We start from the raw sequence: 16823 nt of genomic DNA, 5'->3' as shown, positions 1-16823 counted from the left end.
GTGCTGTCAGCACGCTCATGTACTCTCAGCAGCACAGGGGAGAAGGAAGCAGTCTCTCTCTTCCCTCCCCCCTGTGCCGTGCTGCCAATAAAGAGAAAGGGGCGGAGGAGGGGCGGGCACACTGCGCCACAAATGATAGGAGGACCTTTCATGGGTCCGGACTTTAACTAGCAGGCTACATAGACTGGCGTGCAAAAGAGGGAGGGGGTTGTCCTTAAGTGGGTGAGACGGTGCAGGTCGCACCTCTCCCCAAGGTACTGCTAGAAAGCGTAATAAGGAAATCAAAGGGGCAGTAACAATTAAAACGAGGTGTTTATTAGTATAACTAAAACATATATGTATTATCCCCTTACAAACAAACAATAGACAGACAGACACAGTCGGGACCTGTGTACTAGAGATCCGCAATTGCAGACCCTAAATAAGAGCTGTGTGGACCCCAAGGGTCAAGAGGAGCCACAAACAATACTGAGAACCGTCCCGGCGTGGGCGTCCTGACTCCCAGGTGGGAACAGGATGCCCAGTCAGGGTAAATAAGGATAGATCTTACCGGTGTGAGGTCAGACCGAACAAGTGTCCTACGGACACAGATGACACCCGGACAAAGGATCTTTTCCCAGTAAGTTGAATAAGGTGTTCAGATTGCGGGGGAGGGAATCTTCATGGAGATGGTCAATCTTGGTTAGGGTCCGCAGGGAGAGTGAACTGTCCCTGTTGTACCCTGCTTGACCTGCTATGTCCCTGATACCCTAACACGGGATCCGTGCCCCGCAAGGGGTGGTCCCGTCCGGAACCTGACCCTGGTATAAGGTCCCTGAGAGACCCTGCCAGGGTGGTGTGTGGAACACCTAATCTAGTGAGACTAGAATCAAGGATGGTAACGTGGATAAGGAGGGGTATGTTCCTATGTCCCTACGCGTTTCTTCAAATAGAACATACACTGACAATATCTGGCACTACAAACAACCCCTAGAATCGTCAGGGGACGGGGGTGAGTGCTAATAGCTGCCTCCTAGAACGCTCAGTGTCAATGATGTACTACTGGGCCTAGGTGGACAAGGGCAGTCTGGAAGAACTTAGTCTATTTGCACTAAGAAAGATCTCCTAGCCACATAAGAACTGTGCTTATGCTAGGCAGGTGAGAGGGAGGTGTTGGCTAACCTGTAACTAGAGTGCGTATGGCAAAGTCCAGGTACATCTGAAACACACAGAAAAAAAGGGAATACAAAAAGCCCTATGAACAGCTGTAAAGTAGTATGCATATCTGATAGAAAACATAATGCAGGCAAGCACAATGACCCCCTAACGCCGATGTGTGAATAGACACTATCCAGGCATATAGTTAAGGACTCAGACATAAGCTAATAAACTACTTACAGTGGGCCTGGGTGCGTGTGGCATCCGTCGGGCCGGACCGGCGTCAATTGGTTTATATGAGGCCGGGTGTATGGCGTCTGGCAGCGCTGAAGTACGCGCCGCTTCTGTATTTGAATAGTAAGGGGGCGGGGTCAGGCTGTGTATGCGTGCGCCCATCTCCTGATGCCAGGCGCAGCCTGATGACAGAGCACGTCACCATCACGTGACCGCCTGTGCACAGCCCGACGGCGCGGTCCACAGCGTGCATCACATGGGTCCGCGTCATCGATCGGGAGCGCTAGAATCGTGTGCCCAGTGTCAGTATCTGTTCCCCCATCACATCTCCTATAGGTCAGAGACGGTGGATGGGCGGGACAAGCAGATGTCGATTCGGGCAGACGTATCAGCGCTTCCAACAAGCTAAGTGGGTGGAGCTGAGCGCTTCTATTGCGCTCGGCTTCAACAAACCACTCGCATATAAATAATCTGTGGGGGGTCATTGTTCCAGACCCTCCACTATGGACAACAAAGTGGATATTTAAAGGCAGGTGTGACACCAGAAACTAAAGATAAAGACTTATTCAATAAACAGTGTTTGGGCAGGCTAGCATGCAAGACTGCATGTTGCAATCGGCTGCATGCTAGGTCACATACAATAGGGAGGGGTAGGAGGGTAACCACAGGTGAATTTATCAGAGAAAGCACCCAAACTGTAGTTGTTCATTAAGTCCTGAGGGGTTGGTGGTTTTCAATTTAAAAATCCACCAGCATTCGCGTTGGAGTATACGTTTATCCCAGTCTCCTCCACGCTGGGGTTTATGGACCAATTTGATGCCCATGAAAGTCACTGCTGAGGTGCGCCCCCCATGATCAATCTGGACGTGCCTTGCTACTGCAGTGTCTCTCTCGTTCCGTATATCCCCAAGATGCTCGCTCATCCTCTTGCGTAATTCCCTACGGGTCTTACCCACATACCGCCTGCCGCACTCACAGGTGATCAAGTAAATAACACCTGCGGTGCGGCAGTTAATAAAGTCGCGTATGTGATAAGGGTGACCCGCAGGGTCCAACGCAAAGGATTTGCCCTGGGTAAGCTGGCCACAAAAGCGGAATATACGGAACGAGAGAGACACTGCAGTAGCAAGGCACGTCCAGATTGATCATGGGGGGCGCACCTCAGCAGTGACTTTCATGGGCATCGAATTGGTCCATAAACCCCAGCGTGGAGGAGACTGGGATAAACGTATACTCCAACGCGAATGCTGGTGGATTTTTAAATTGAAAACCACCAACCCCTCAGGACTTAATGAACAACTACAGTTTGGGTGCTTTCTCTGATAAATTCACCTGTGGTTACCCTCCTACCCCTCCCTATTGTATGTGACCTAGCATGCAGCCGATTGCAACATGCAGTCTTGCATGCTAGCCTGCCCAAACACTGTTTATTGAATAAGTCTTTATCTTTAGTTTCTGGTGTCACACCTGCCTTTAAATATCCACTTTGTTGTCCATAGTGGTGGGTCTGGAACAATGACCCCCCACAGATTATTTATATGCGAGTGGTTTGTTGAAGCCGAGCGCAAAAGAAGCGCTCAGCTCCACCCACTTAGCTTGTTGGAAGCGCTGATACGTCTGCCCGAATCGACATCTGCTTGTCCCGCCCATCCACCGTCTCTGACCTATAGGAGATGTGATGGGGGAACAGACACTGACACTGGGCACACGATTCTAGCGCTCCCGATCGATGACGCGGACCCATGTGATGCACGCTGTGGACCGCGCCGTCGGGCTGTGCACAGGCGGTCACGTGATGGTGACGTGCTCTGTCATCAGGCTGCGCCTGGCATCAGGAGATGGGCGCACGCATACACAGCCTGACCCCGCCCCCTTACTATTCAAATACAGAAGCGGCGCGTACTTCAGCGCTGCCAGACGCCATACACCCGGCCTCATATAAACCAATTGACGCCGGTCCGGCCCGACGGATGCCACACGCACCCAGGCCCACTGTAAGTAGTTTATTAGCTTATGTCTGAGTCCTTAACTATATGCCTGGATAGTGTCTATTCACACATCGGCGTTAGGGGGTCATTGTGCTTGCCTGCATTATGTTTTCTATCAGATATGCATACTACTTTACAGCTGTTCATAGGGCTTTTTGTATTCCCTTTTTTTCTGTGTGTTTCAGATGTACCTGGACTTTGCCATACGCACTCTAGTTACAGGTTAGCCAACACCTCCCTCTCACCTGCCTAGCATAAGCACAGTTCTTATGTGGCTAGGAGATCTTTCTTAGTGCAAATAGACTAAGTTCTTCCAGACTGCCCTTGTCCACCTAGGCCCAGTAGTACATCATTGACAGTGAGCGTTCTAGGAGGCAGCTATTAGCACTCACCCCCGTCCCCTGACGATTCTAGGGGTTGTTTGTAGTGCCAGATATTGTCCGTGTATGTTCTATTTGAAGAAACGCGTAGGGACATAGGAACATACCCCTCCTTATCCACGTTACCATCCTTGATTCTAGTCTCACTAGATTAGGTGTTCCACACACCACCCTGGCAGGGTCTCTCAGGGACCTTATACCAGGGTCAGGTTCCGGACGGGACCACCCCTTGCGGGGCACGGATCCCGTGTTAGGGTATCAGGGACATAGCAGGTCAAGCAGGGTACAACAGGGACAGTTCACTCTCCCTGCGGACCCTAACCAAGATTGACCATCTCCATGAAGATTCCCTCCCCCGCAATCTGAACACCTTATTCAACTTACTGGGAAAAGATCCTTTGTCCGGGTGTCATCTGTGTCCGTAGGACACTTGTTCGGTCTGACCTCACACCGGTAAGATCTATCCTTATTTACCCTGACTGGGCATCCTGTTCCCACCTGGGAGTCAGGACGCCCACGCCGGGACGGTTCTCAGTATTGTTTGTGGCTCCTCTTGACCCTTGGGGTCCACACAGCTCTTATTTAGGGTCTGCCCTAGGGACTCAGTGTGCCGCGACCCGCAATTGCGGATCTCTAGTACACAGGTCCCGACTGTGTCTGTCTGTCTATTGTTTGTTTGTAAGGGGATAATACATATATGTTTTAGTTATACTAATAAACACCTCGTTTTAATTGTTACTGCCCCTTTGATTTCCTTATTACATAGACTGGCGCCCAGGGATCTCCCTGCACTTACTATTATTCCTGGGCTCCGCTCCGTTCGCCCGTTGTGGCCCAGTTACCATCTCCTGCTCCGTATGCTAATTACTACTATCGGAGCAATGGGGAGGAGACATCAGCTTCTCTCCTGGGCGTTCCTTCTCTCTGGCTGTGACATTCTGCGCTGCAATTGGACAGCGCTACAGCCAGGGAGAAGGAACACCCATTGCTCCGATAGTAGTAATTAGCATATGGAGCAGGAGACGGAAACTGGGCCACAGCGGGCAAACGGAGCAGCGCCCAGGAATAATAGTAAGAGCAGGGAGATCCCTGGGCGCCGCTCTATGTAGCCTGCTACTTAAAGGGAACCTGTCACCGGGATTTTGGGTATAGAGCTGAGGACATGGGTTGCTAGATGGCCACTAGCACATCCGCAATATCCAGTCCCCATAGCTCTGTGTGCTTTTATTGTGTAAAAAAAAGATTTGATACATATGCAAATTAACATAAAAGAGTCAAATCTAAGGCTACTTTCACACTAGCGTTCGGGGCTCCGCTTGTGAGTTCCGTTTGAAGGCTCTCACAAGCGGCCCCGAACGGATCCGTCCAGTCCTAATGCATTCTGAGTGGAGGCGGATCCGCTCAGAATGCATCAGTCTGGCAGCGTTTGTCCTCCGCTTGCAGCGTTCGGGTGTCCGCCTGGCCGTGCGGAGGCGAACGGATCCGTCCAGACTTACAATGTAAGTCAATGGGGACGGATCCGTTTGAAGTTGACACAGTATGGCTCAATTTTCAAACGGATCCGTCCCCCATTGACTTTCAATGTAAAGTCTGAACGGATCCGTTTGCATTATCATGAACAAAAAAAAAAAAAATTTTATTTTTTTTTTGTTCATGGTAATGCAAACGGATCCGTTCTGAACGGATCCAAGCGTTTGCATTATAGGTGCGGATCCGTCTGTGCAGACACCAGACGGATCCGCACCAAACGCAGGTGTGAAAGTAGCCTTACTTGTGTGACCAGAGAAGTCATATTTTCAAGCTCTGACTCATCTCAGGTTAATTTGCATATGTATCAAATCGTTTTTTTTACACAATAAAAGCACAGAGAGCTATAGAGACTGGATATTGCGGATGTGCTAGTGGCCATCTAGCAACCCATGTCCTCAGCTCTATATCCAAAATCCCAGTGACAGGTTCCCTTTAACCACCTCAGCCCCCCTAGCTTAAACACCCTTAATGACCAGGCCACTTTTTACACTTCTGAGCTACCCTACTTTCACCGTTTATTGCTCGGTCATGCAACTTACCACCCAAATGAATTTTACCTCCTTTTCTTCTCACTAATAGAGCTTTCATTTGGTGGTATTTCATTGCTGCTGACATTTTTACTATTTTTGTTATTAAATCGAAAATGAACGATTTTTTTGCAAAAAAAATGACATTTTTCACTTTCAGTTGTGAAATTTTGCAAAAAAAACGACATCCATATATAAATTTTTCTCTAAATTTATTGTTCTACATGTCTTTGATAAAAAAATAAATGTTTGGGTAAAAAAAAAAAAATGGTTTGGGTAAAAGTTATAGCGTTTACAAACTATGGTACAAAAATGTGAATTTCCGCTTTTTGAAGCAGCTCTGACTTTCTGAGCACCTGTCATGTTTCCTGAGGTTCTACAATGGCCAGACAGTAGAAAAACCCCACAAATGACCCCATTTCGGAAAGTAGACACCCTAAGGTATTCGCTGATGGGCATAGTGAGTTCAAGTTAGTGGAATATGAGACTTTGTAAGAAAAAATTAAAAAAATCATCATATTCCGCTAACTTGTGACAAAAAATAAAAAATTCTAGGAACTCTCCATGCCCCTCACGGAATACTTTGGGGTGTCTTCTTTCCAAAATGGGGTCACTTGTGGGGTAGTTATACTGCCCTGGCATTCTAGGAGCCCTAATGTGTGGTAAGTAGGTAAATGACCTGTGAAATCCGAAAGGTGCTCTTTGGAATGTGGGCACCTTTGCCCACCTAGGCTGCAAAAAAGTGTCACACATCTGGTATCCCCGTACTCAGGAGAAGTTGGGCAATGTGTTTTGGGGTGTCTTTTTACATATACCCATGCTGGGTGAGAGAAATATCTTGGCAAAAAGACAACTTTTCCCATTTTTTATACAAAGTTGGCATTTGACCAAGATATTTATCTCACCCAGCATGGGTATATGTAAAATGACACCCCAAACCACATTGCCCAAGTTCTCCTGAGTACGGCGATACCAGATGTGTGACACTTTTTTGCAGCCTAGATGCGCAAAGGGGCCCACATTCCTTTTATGAGGGCATTTTTAGACTATTGGATCCCAGACTTCTTCTCACGCTTTAGGGCCCCTAAAAAGCCAGGGCAGTATAAATACCCAACATGTGACCCCCTTTTGGAAAGAAGACACCCCAAGGTATTCAATGAGGGGCATGGCGAGTTCATAGGAATTTTTTTTTTTTTGGCACAAGTTAGCGGAAATTGTTTTTTTTTTTTTTTCTCACAAAGTCTCCCTTTCCGCTAACTTGGGCCAAAAATTTCAATCTTTCAAGGGCTCAATATTCCCCTCAGCGAATACCTTGGGGTGTCTTCTTTCCGAAATGGGGTCACATGTGGGGTATTTATACTGCCCTGGCATTCTAGGGGCCCTAAAGCGTGAGAAGAAGTCTGGAATATAAATGTCTAAAAATTTTTACGCATTTGGATTCCGTGAGGGGTATGGTAAATTCATGTGAGATTTTATTTTTTGACACAAGTTAGTGGATTATGAGACTTTGTAAGAAAAAAAAAAATTATTTCCGCTAACATGGGCCAAAAAAAATGTCTGAATGGAGCCTTACAGGGGGGTGATCAATGACAGGGGGGTGATCAGGGAGTCTATATGGGGTGATCACCCCCCTGTCATTGATCACCCCCCTATAAGGCTCCATTCAGACGTCTATGTGTTTTGCGGATCCGATCCATGTATCCGTAAAAAACATACGGACATCTGAATGCAGCCTTACTGAGGGGTGATCAATGACAAGGGGGTGATCAATGACAGGGGTGATCAGGGAGTGTATATGAGGTGATCACCCCCCTGTAAGGCTCCATTCAGATGTTCGTATGTGTTTTGCGGATCCGATCCATGTATCAGTGGATCCGTAAAAAATCATAAGGACGTCCGAATGGAGCCTTACAGGGGGGTGATCAATGACAGGGGGGTGATCAATGACAGGGGGGTGATCAGGGAGTCTATATGGGGTGATCAGTGGTTCATAAGGGGTTAATAAGTGACAGGGGGGGTGTAGTGTAGTGTAGTTAGTGGTGTTTGGTGCTACTTTACTGAGCTACCTGTGTCCTCTGGTGGTCGATCCAAACAAAAGGGACCACCAGAGGACCAGGTAGCAGGTATATTAGAGGCTTTTATCAAAACAGCGTCTAATATACCTGTTAGGGGTTAAAAAAAATAAAATAAATCGCATCTCCAGCCTGCCAGCGAACGATCGCCGCTGGCAGGCTGGAGATCCACTCTCTTACCTTCCGATCCTGTCAACGCGCGCGCCTATGTGCGCGCGTTCACAGAAAATCTCGGCTCACGCGAGATGATGCGTATATGCGTCGCTGAACGCAGGGCTGCCGCCTCCGGACCGCAATCCTGCGTTAGGCGGTTAAAGAGGACCTTTCACCGATTATGACATTCTGAATTAAGTATATAGACATGTATAGCGGCGCCCAGCGATCTCACTGCACTTATTATCCCCGGGCGCCGCTCCGTTCTCCTGCTATGCCCTCCGGTATCTCCGCTCACTAAGTTATAGTAGGCGGAGATTCCAGTCCCTATGTTATGGTAGGCGGAGTCTGCCTTTGTTCTGCTCTAGCATTGGCCAATTGCAGCGCAGAGCTCACAGCCTGGGAGGTTATTTTCTCCCAGGCTGTGAGCTCTGCAATGCGATTGGCCAGCACTACAGAAGAACAAGGGCAGACTCCGCCTACCATAACTTAGTGAGCGGAGATACCGGAGGGCATAGCAGGAGAACGGTGCAGCGCCCGGGGAGAATAGTAAGTGCAGTGAGATCCCCGGGCGCCGCTATCCATGTCTGTATAGTTAGTTCATAGTGTAATAATCGGTGAAAGGTCCTCTCTAAAGTCCGAACCCATGAAAGGTCCTCTAACGTTTAATACAGGAGGCGGGTGTCGGCAGCAGAATCACATAGCCGACACCCTGCCTCTGACAGGGAGCTGCGTTCAGCGGCAGTTAACCCCTCAGGTACGGCAGCTGAGGGGGTTAACTGCCGCTGCTCTGCTGCCGACACCTGCCTCCTGTATTAAAAGGTTAATTATTGGTGGTGCAGTGCACCCCCCCCAGTATTAAAATCATTGGTGGCAGTGGCCACAGGGTCCCCTCCCATTCTCATTGGTGGCAGGCAGCTTCTGATCGGAGCCCCAGCAGTGTAATCCTGGGGCCCCAAACAGTTACCATGGCAGCCAGGATGCTACTGAAGTCCTGGCTGCCATGGTATCATCTCTGCTGATGTGTGCACTATGCACAGGGCAGCAGGGAGAGTGTGAAGTCCTATTCACCCTAATAGAGCTCTAGCCGGGTTAATAGGACAAGGGATTAAAAAGATCCCAGGTTCTAGCCCCTAAAGGGGGAAATAGTTATTAAATAAAAAGTAAAAATAAAAAATAAATAAAATACAAAAAAAAAAGCACACCAAAATAATAAGTATAATACACCCCCTTTCCCAATTTTACATATAAAATATATAAAACAAATAAACATATTGGCACGTCCGAAAAGTCCAAACCAGGGTGGATAAAAATCAATGATTAAAAATATATATATATATATATATATATATATATATATATACACACACACGATTTTTTTTTTTTTTTTTTTTTTTTTTTTATATATAAAATGCTTTTTGGAGGAGAATATATTACCATCCAAAGGTTATTCCATCATGAAATAAAGATTCGTTTTTTTAACTATGTAGAATAAGGCTGTACGTGGACTCCCATATTGTTGAATGGATTAGACAGTGGCTGAGGGACAGACAGAGGGTTGTAGTCAATGGAGTATATTCAGACCATGGTCTTGTTACCAGTGGGGTACCTCAGGGATCTGTTCTGGGACCCATATTGTTTAATATCTTTATCAGCGAAATTGCAGAAGGCCTCGATGGTAAGGTGTGTCTTTTTGCTGATGACACAAAGATTTGTAACAGGGTTGATGTTCCTGGAGGGATACACCAAATGGAAAAGGATTTAGGAAAACTAGAGGAATAGTAAAAAAATCTGGCAACTAAAATTTTATGTTGATAAGTGCAAGATAATGCACCTGGGGCGAAAAAACCCAAGAGCAGAATATAAAATCAGTGATACAGTCCTAACCTCAGTATCTGAGGAAAGGGATTTAGGGATCATTATTTCAGAAGACTTAAGGTAGGCAGACAATGTCATAGAGCAGCAGGAAATGCTAGCAGAATGCTTGGGTGTATAGGGAGGGGCATCACCAGTAGAAAGAGGGAGGTGCTCATGCCGCTCCACAGAGCACTAGTGAGACCTCATTTGGAGTATTTTGTGCAGAACTGGAGACCATATCTAAAGAAGGATATTGATAAATTGGAGAGAGTTTAGAGAAGAGCTACTAAACTGGGACATGGATTGCAGGATAAAATTTACCAGGAAAGGTTAAAGGACCTTAACATGTAAAGCTTGGAAGAAAGACGAGACAGAGGATATGATAGAAACTTTTACCCACTTAAGGACCACAGGTTTATACCCCCCCGAGTGACAAGGCCCTTTTTTACAAATCGGCACTTCACAACTTTAACAGTTTATTGCTCGGTCATGCAACTTGGCACCCAAGTGAATTTTACCTCTTTCCTCTCACAAATACAGCTTTCTTTTGGTGGTATTTGATTGCTGCTGAGATTTTTTCGTTTTTCTGATAATCAAAATAGACTGCAATTTTCGCAAAAAAAAGTATTTTTAACTTTTTCTGGTAAAATTGTTCAAATATAATTACATTTCTATACAAGTTTGTGTCAGAATTTATTGTGCTACAGGTCTTTGATAAAAAAAAAATCCCATAAGTGTATGCAACTGATCTCCTGGCACCCCGACCGGGTACCTCCGTCGACAGGAGCTCCTAGTGCTTCCCGAGGACTCCAAGCACTTCACTTGACACCTTAAGCACTAAAGACCCCACAAACCGCCAAAGCTTGGTTGAGGTCGCACCGTCTCCTACCCACCCGGGACCTACGACAAGGCTCCAGTGGGTGAACCTCTCCTAAATCCAGAGAGCAGGAAAAGCTCTTACAAGAGCTAGTAGTATAGCCAGGGGAGTATAACAAATCTTCAGCGTATAGCAATCCCCAGTGTCGATCAGTTACCCAAACACCAGCCTCAACATGATGAAGGGTAAAACAGGAACTCTTTATTGAACATACAAGCATTGACTTATACACATTTTCCCACAAGATTACCACTCACAGTGTTTTGTAAAAACAACCAATAAACACGTACAATACACTCAGACACTCCCACACAAAATCCTACCTTACACAATGGGTTGATGCAATTGTATCACAGGCAGGAGAATACACAGTGTCTTCTGTCCTGGAGACAACCGAGGAGTAATTCAATTATCTCTCAGGACAAAGGGAATTCGCCAATACACACATGGGGACAATAGGACAGACATCACTACTCAACTATACAATGTCTCACCCTTTACAGTAGACAGAGACATTTTACATATCCCAAAATGGCACGAATTAGACCAGGGGTTCAAAAGTTTGTAAAAGTCCTTTGTGAACATAGGAAGCATGGCTGATGAGAGGGCCCAAAATCCTGGGGCAAGAGGCTGGTAGCCACGCCTCTCCACCACCCAGTGGCGAGGTTGGTTTCGTCACAGTGTATATTTATTGGTTTGCGCAAAAGTTATAGCGTTTACAAACTATGGTACAAAAATGTGAATTTTCCGCATTTTGAAGCAGCTCTGACTTTCTGAGCAGCTGTCATGTTTCTTGAGGTGTTAGAATGCCAGGATAGTATAAATACCCCCCAAATGACCCCATTTTAGAAAGAAGACACCCCAAAGTATTTGCGGAGAAGCATGGTGAGTTTTTGTATGATTTAATTTTTTTTCACAAGTTAGTGGAAAATAACACTTTCTGAGGAAAAAAAAAAAATTATAATAAAGTTTCCATTTCTGCTAACTTCCGGCAAAAAAAAATAAAAAAAATCTCCCACAGACTCACTATGCCCCTCAGTGAATACCTTGGAGTGTCTACTTTCCGAAATGGGGTCATTTGTGGGGTGTGTTTACTGTTCTGGCATTTTGGGTGGGGCTAAATTGTGAGCAACCCTGTAAAGACTAAAGGTACTCGTTGGACTTTGGGCCGCTTTACGCACCTAGGCTGCAAAAAAGTGTCACATGTGGTATCGCCGTACTCAGAAGAAGTAGGGCAATGTGTTTTGGGGTGTATTTTTACATATACCCATGCTGAGTGAGAGAAATAGCTTTGTAAATGACAACTTTGCCCATTTTTTTTATACAAAGTTGTCAATTTACAATTTCTAAAATACACCCCAAAACACATTGCCCTACTTCTTCTGAGTACGGCGATACCACATGTGTGACACTTTTTTGCAGCCAACGTGCAGAAAGGGGCCCAAATTCCAATGAGTACCTTTAGGATTTCACAGGGCATTTTTACGCATTTGGATTCTAAACTATTTCTCACGCTTTAGGGCCCCTAAAATGCCAGGGCAGTATAAATACCCCACATGTGACCCCATTTTGGAAATAAGACACCCCAAGGTATTCCGTGAGGGGCATGGCGAGTTCATAGAAGATTTTTTTTTTGGCACAAGTTAGCGGAAATAGAATTTTTTTTGTTTTTTTCTCACAAAGTCTCCCTTTCCGCTAACTTGTGACAAAAAGTTCAATCTTTCATGGACTCAATATGCCCCTCAGCGAATACCTTGGGGTGTCTTCTTTCCAAAATGGGGTGTTTGTACTGCCCTGGCATTTGAGGGTCTCCGCAATCATTACATGTATGGCCAGCATTAGGAGTTTCTGCTATTCTCCTTATATTGAGCATACGGGTAATGAGATTTTTTTGAACGGTACAGATTTATTCATTCGCATCGATCAATGTGGATGAAAAAAAAAAAAAGGGGGAAAGGACATAGGAGTGCTTTCGAAGTAAAGCTGCGATCGCTAATAAAGATCCAAAAAGCTCAAAAGTGATCTTTATAGCGCCGCAGCGATTTTACTGTGTTTTTGCAGTGATCAGAAAAAAATAATATTCTGTCACTGCGGTGGGGCGGACTGAACGCAAGTGTGCGCACAAGATCAGGCGAACACTGCGTTTTTTGTAGAGCCTAAGGTGACCCTAATGTACTGATATAGATCTGATTGCGATCAGTCTTGATCACTTACAGATACTATATAGTAGGGGCGGGCGATATAGACGATATAGGCGATATGCGATATAAATTTGTGCCACGATATGGATTTTGAGCATATCGCCTATATCGCCGGACCGCGATATGATCCTGAGCCGGCACAGTGGAGAAGGAGAGAGTCCCTCCCTCCGCACTGTGCGCGGCTGCCGCTGACCACCAATGACAAAAGAGGAGGAGGGGAGGGACTGACAGTAAATCATTGAGTTTTCACGATCTCAGTGAGCGCGTGAAAACTCAAATCCGATGGTATATTCTAACCCCCAGGCGTTCCCATGGTGACAGGGACGCTTGCCTGGGGGTTAGAACATACAGGGCCACGCCGCTGACAGTAGAACATTTCAAAACTAATCAGTAACTTTATTCATTGGTGATCTCTTTACTGTATACTTTACTAGGTCTTAGCTCCGGTAACAGCAGGCAGTGCGGGCGGCGCTCACTCACTGACGTCACGCGCCTGCTCCTCCCACTAGGTGGCGCAGGCGCGTGACGTCAGTGAGTGAGCGCCGCCCCCCGCACTGCCTGCTGTTATCGGAGCTAAGACCTAGTAAGGTATACAGTAAAGAGATCACCAATGAATAAAGTTAAAGTTACTGATTAGTTTTTAAATGTATTCCTGTGAGCGTCGGGGGGGGAACTGTGGATGGCACCGTTTAGGGGAGGGGGGGGAACTGGGGATGGCACCGACCGTTTAGGGGAGGGGGGGGAACTGGGGATGGCACCGACCGTTTAGGGGAGGGGGGGGAACTGGGGATGGCACCGACCGTTTAGGGGAGGGGGGGGACTGGGGATGGCACCATTTAGGGGAGGGGGATCAGCTCCCTGCTGCTGTGTGCACAAAGCACAGGGCAGCAGGGAGAGTGTAAAGTCCTATTCACCCTAATAGAGCTCTATTAGGGTGAATATTACAAGGGTTCTACGTTCTAGCCCTTAAGGAGACTAATAGTTATTAAATAAAAAGTAAAAAAAAGTTTAAACACGCCCCCCCCCCAAATATAGAAAACAATATATATCGCACATGCTTAAAATTATATCGCAATATAGATTTTAGGCCATATCGCCCACCCCTACTATATAGTACTAGTGCTGATTAGCGAAAGCGATGACGCTAATCAGCGACTGCGGTGCGGTGGGCTGGGCGCCAACTACCTAACTAACTGGCGGTGATAAGGGACCCTTAGGCCCCATTCACACGTCCGCATTTCTGTTCCGCATTTTGCGGAACGGAATTGCAGACCCATTTATTTCTATGGGGACAGACTTTGTCCCGCTCGGATCCGGAATTGCGGATCTGCACTTCCGGGTCCGCACTTCCGTTCCGCAAAAATATAGAACATGTCCTATTCTTGTCCGCAATTGCGGACAAGAAAAGGCATTTTCTATATAGTTCTGGCAATCAGATCCGCAAAACACATACAGACGTCTGAATGGAGCCTTACAGGGGGGTGAAGTGTAGTGTGGTGCTACTTACAGAGCTGCCTGTGTCCTCTGGTGGTGGATCCAAGCCCCCATACAGTGCAACGTCTCCTTGTGGCTGCCCCCCATACAGTGTAACGTCTCCTTGTGGCTGCCCCCCATACAGTGTAACGTCTCCTTGTGGCTGCCCCCCATACAGTGTAACGTCTCCTTGTGGCTGCCCCCCATACAGTGTAACGTCTCCTTGTGGCTGCCCCCCATACAGTGTAACGTCTCCTTGTGGCTGCCCCCCATACAGTGTAACGTCTCCTTGTGGCTGCCCCCCATACAGTGTAACGTCTCCTTGTGGCTGCCCCCCATACAGTGTAACGTCTCCTTGTGGCTGCCCCCCATACAGTGTAACGTCTCCTTGTGGCTGCCCCCCATACAGTGTAACGTCTCCTTGTGGCTGCCCCCCATACAGTGTAACGTCTCCTTGTGGCTGCCCCCCATACAGTGTAACGTCTCCTTGTGGCTGCCCCCCATACAGTGTAACGTCTCCTTGTGGCTGCCCCCCATACAGTGTAACGTCTCCTTGTGGCTGCCCCCCATACAGTGTAACGTCTCCTTGTGGCTGCCCCCCATACAGTGTAACGTCTCCTTGTGGCCGCGCCCCATACAGTGTAACGTCTCCTTTTTTTTCTGCTAAATGGGTATTTATCGTGATATATATCGTTATCGCGATAAATTTCTTAATATCGTTATCGTGGGAATATTTTTGATATCGTCCAACCCTACTCCAGCCACAGCTCTCCCCACTCTGTTCTCCTTGTAGGTGCAGGTCCCAGAGGTGGGACCCGCACCCATCAGAAAATGCCCCTAATTGTATGTGATGGGTATAACCCTTTAAGAAAAAAAGCTAAATGTATATGAGATTCGTCTGATCTCATACACTTTGCAGGTTCTGTACTAATCTGCTTATTCTACAAGAAAAATCGGTGCAGAAAAACCAAAGTTAATCCCTTAAAGGGATTGCCTGGCCATTTTTTTTTAGAATAATAAAAGTCATACCCACCTTATTGATCACTCTCTACACACAGGGAATCAGCCAATCACTGACTGTAGTGATGACCCCTCCCCCCCTTAGACAGTGCCTGGGTGTCCTGTGTAGCAAGTACTGATCAGTAGGCGTTACATCATTTGACACTATTCACTATCGTCAGGATAGGCCACCAGTGTCAGATTGGTGGGGGTCTGACATCCCACACCCCCACCAGTCAGCTGCTATCCTGTAGCTCTGGCTGTACACTGGACGGAGATGGTAATTGCAGCGCTGCCTCCAGTCCCTTCAATAATGCATATCGCAGCTGCCATCCAAGTCCTGAGACGAGAACGGGAGGTGTGCACATGTACTTACAGACACAGAATCACTACTTCATGTAAAGGACATGTCAGCCTGCAGGCTCCGTCCTGAGGAATGTGCCCGCTGCGCGGAACAATAAAAACTTCCTTCCTTTCCTAAAGACGCTAGGCCTCAATACACGGCAAATAAGTTACCAAAGACACCGGCCACACTCGGTTCTGGCCCGGACGGGGGTGGATCATGAAGTCTAGTGATCCTCCAAAAGGAAAGCTTGACCCCCAGCTCTTCCCCCGAAACGCACAAGGTTTCTTATTCGAAGTACACTCACCAGACCGAGCCGTAGGCACCGGAACCCACAGGATTCAGATTCTGGTATCTCACGGGCACCTCCCACAGGGTTTTATTCAGCTCCTGGCGGTAGAATCCAGAATGGGAATTAGAGGACATTGCTGCTGCGCCTTACACTACTCTCTGGAGAGTCCGCCTGACTCCAGATTAAACTCGGCACTCTGTACCCCCTGTTACCAGACCCGAGCCCACAACAAATCCCGCGAGATTTAGCGTGAGTTGCGCAACCTGAAGTTCCCACCGCGCATGTGCGGTAATAGCTCGAAGCATTCGCTCGCGGGTTCCAGAGTTCTGGTTAGTTTCAATCAAGCTAAGCTTCGAAGCGCTGGATGAGCAGCTCAATTTTTGACGGTTCACTCACTGGTGAGCTGACTGGAATGGAGCTGCTGGAGGTAGGATTAATGGAGGGTCTTGCCAGGAGCACCTCCAACTTAGATGATGACTTGAATGGAGTTGTTTGCAGAACCTACTTATAGAAAATACATTCTAGTCAACAAGAACAGAACAAGCTAAGGGCTGAAGCACGCCACCCAACCTTTGAGGGACAATATATGCGGCAAGCATCGCACACTTTTTTCCATACAAGGCACGCTGCTAACACTGTCCAAAGCATAATTCTAGAACGGCAGCAGCCGGTTAGGTGAGTGTAAGTTCCTTTATTTATGTGGAGCCTCTGGGACAATTATTATTATTTTTCAATTTCCATTTAAAGGGGGACATACCTC

The 16823-nt window shown here is 47.0% G+C and overlaps 1 protein-coding gene across 1 annotated transcript in view; it reads right to left on the bottom strand.

Annotated features, from left to right (window-relative positions):
* LOC120995148 (mitogen-activated protein kinase 14-like) overlaps positions 1–16296 on the bottom strand; it is a 386582-nt gene extending 370286 nt beyond the window's left edge. Inside the window, 1 exon segment of the mRNA XM_040424160.1 lies at positions 16079–16296. Coding sequence (XP_040280094.1) covers positions 16079–16197 — 119 coding nt within the window. The 5' untranslated portion in view covers positions 16198–16296.
* Between the last annotated feature and the right edge of the window lie 527 nt (positions 16297–16823).

The sequence above is a fragment of the Bufo bufo genome, chromosome 3, assembly GCF_905171765.1.
Source record: "Bufo bufo chromosome 3, aBufBuf1.1, whole genome shotgun sequence".
Classification (NCBI taxonomy): Eukaryota; Metazoa; Chordata; class Amphibia; order Anura; family Bufonidae; genus Bufo; species Bufo bufo.
The sequence above is the reverse complement of the archived record's forward strand: the minus strand, read 5'-3'. Positions and strand labels throughout refer to the sequence as shown.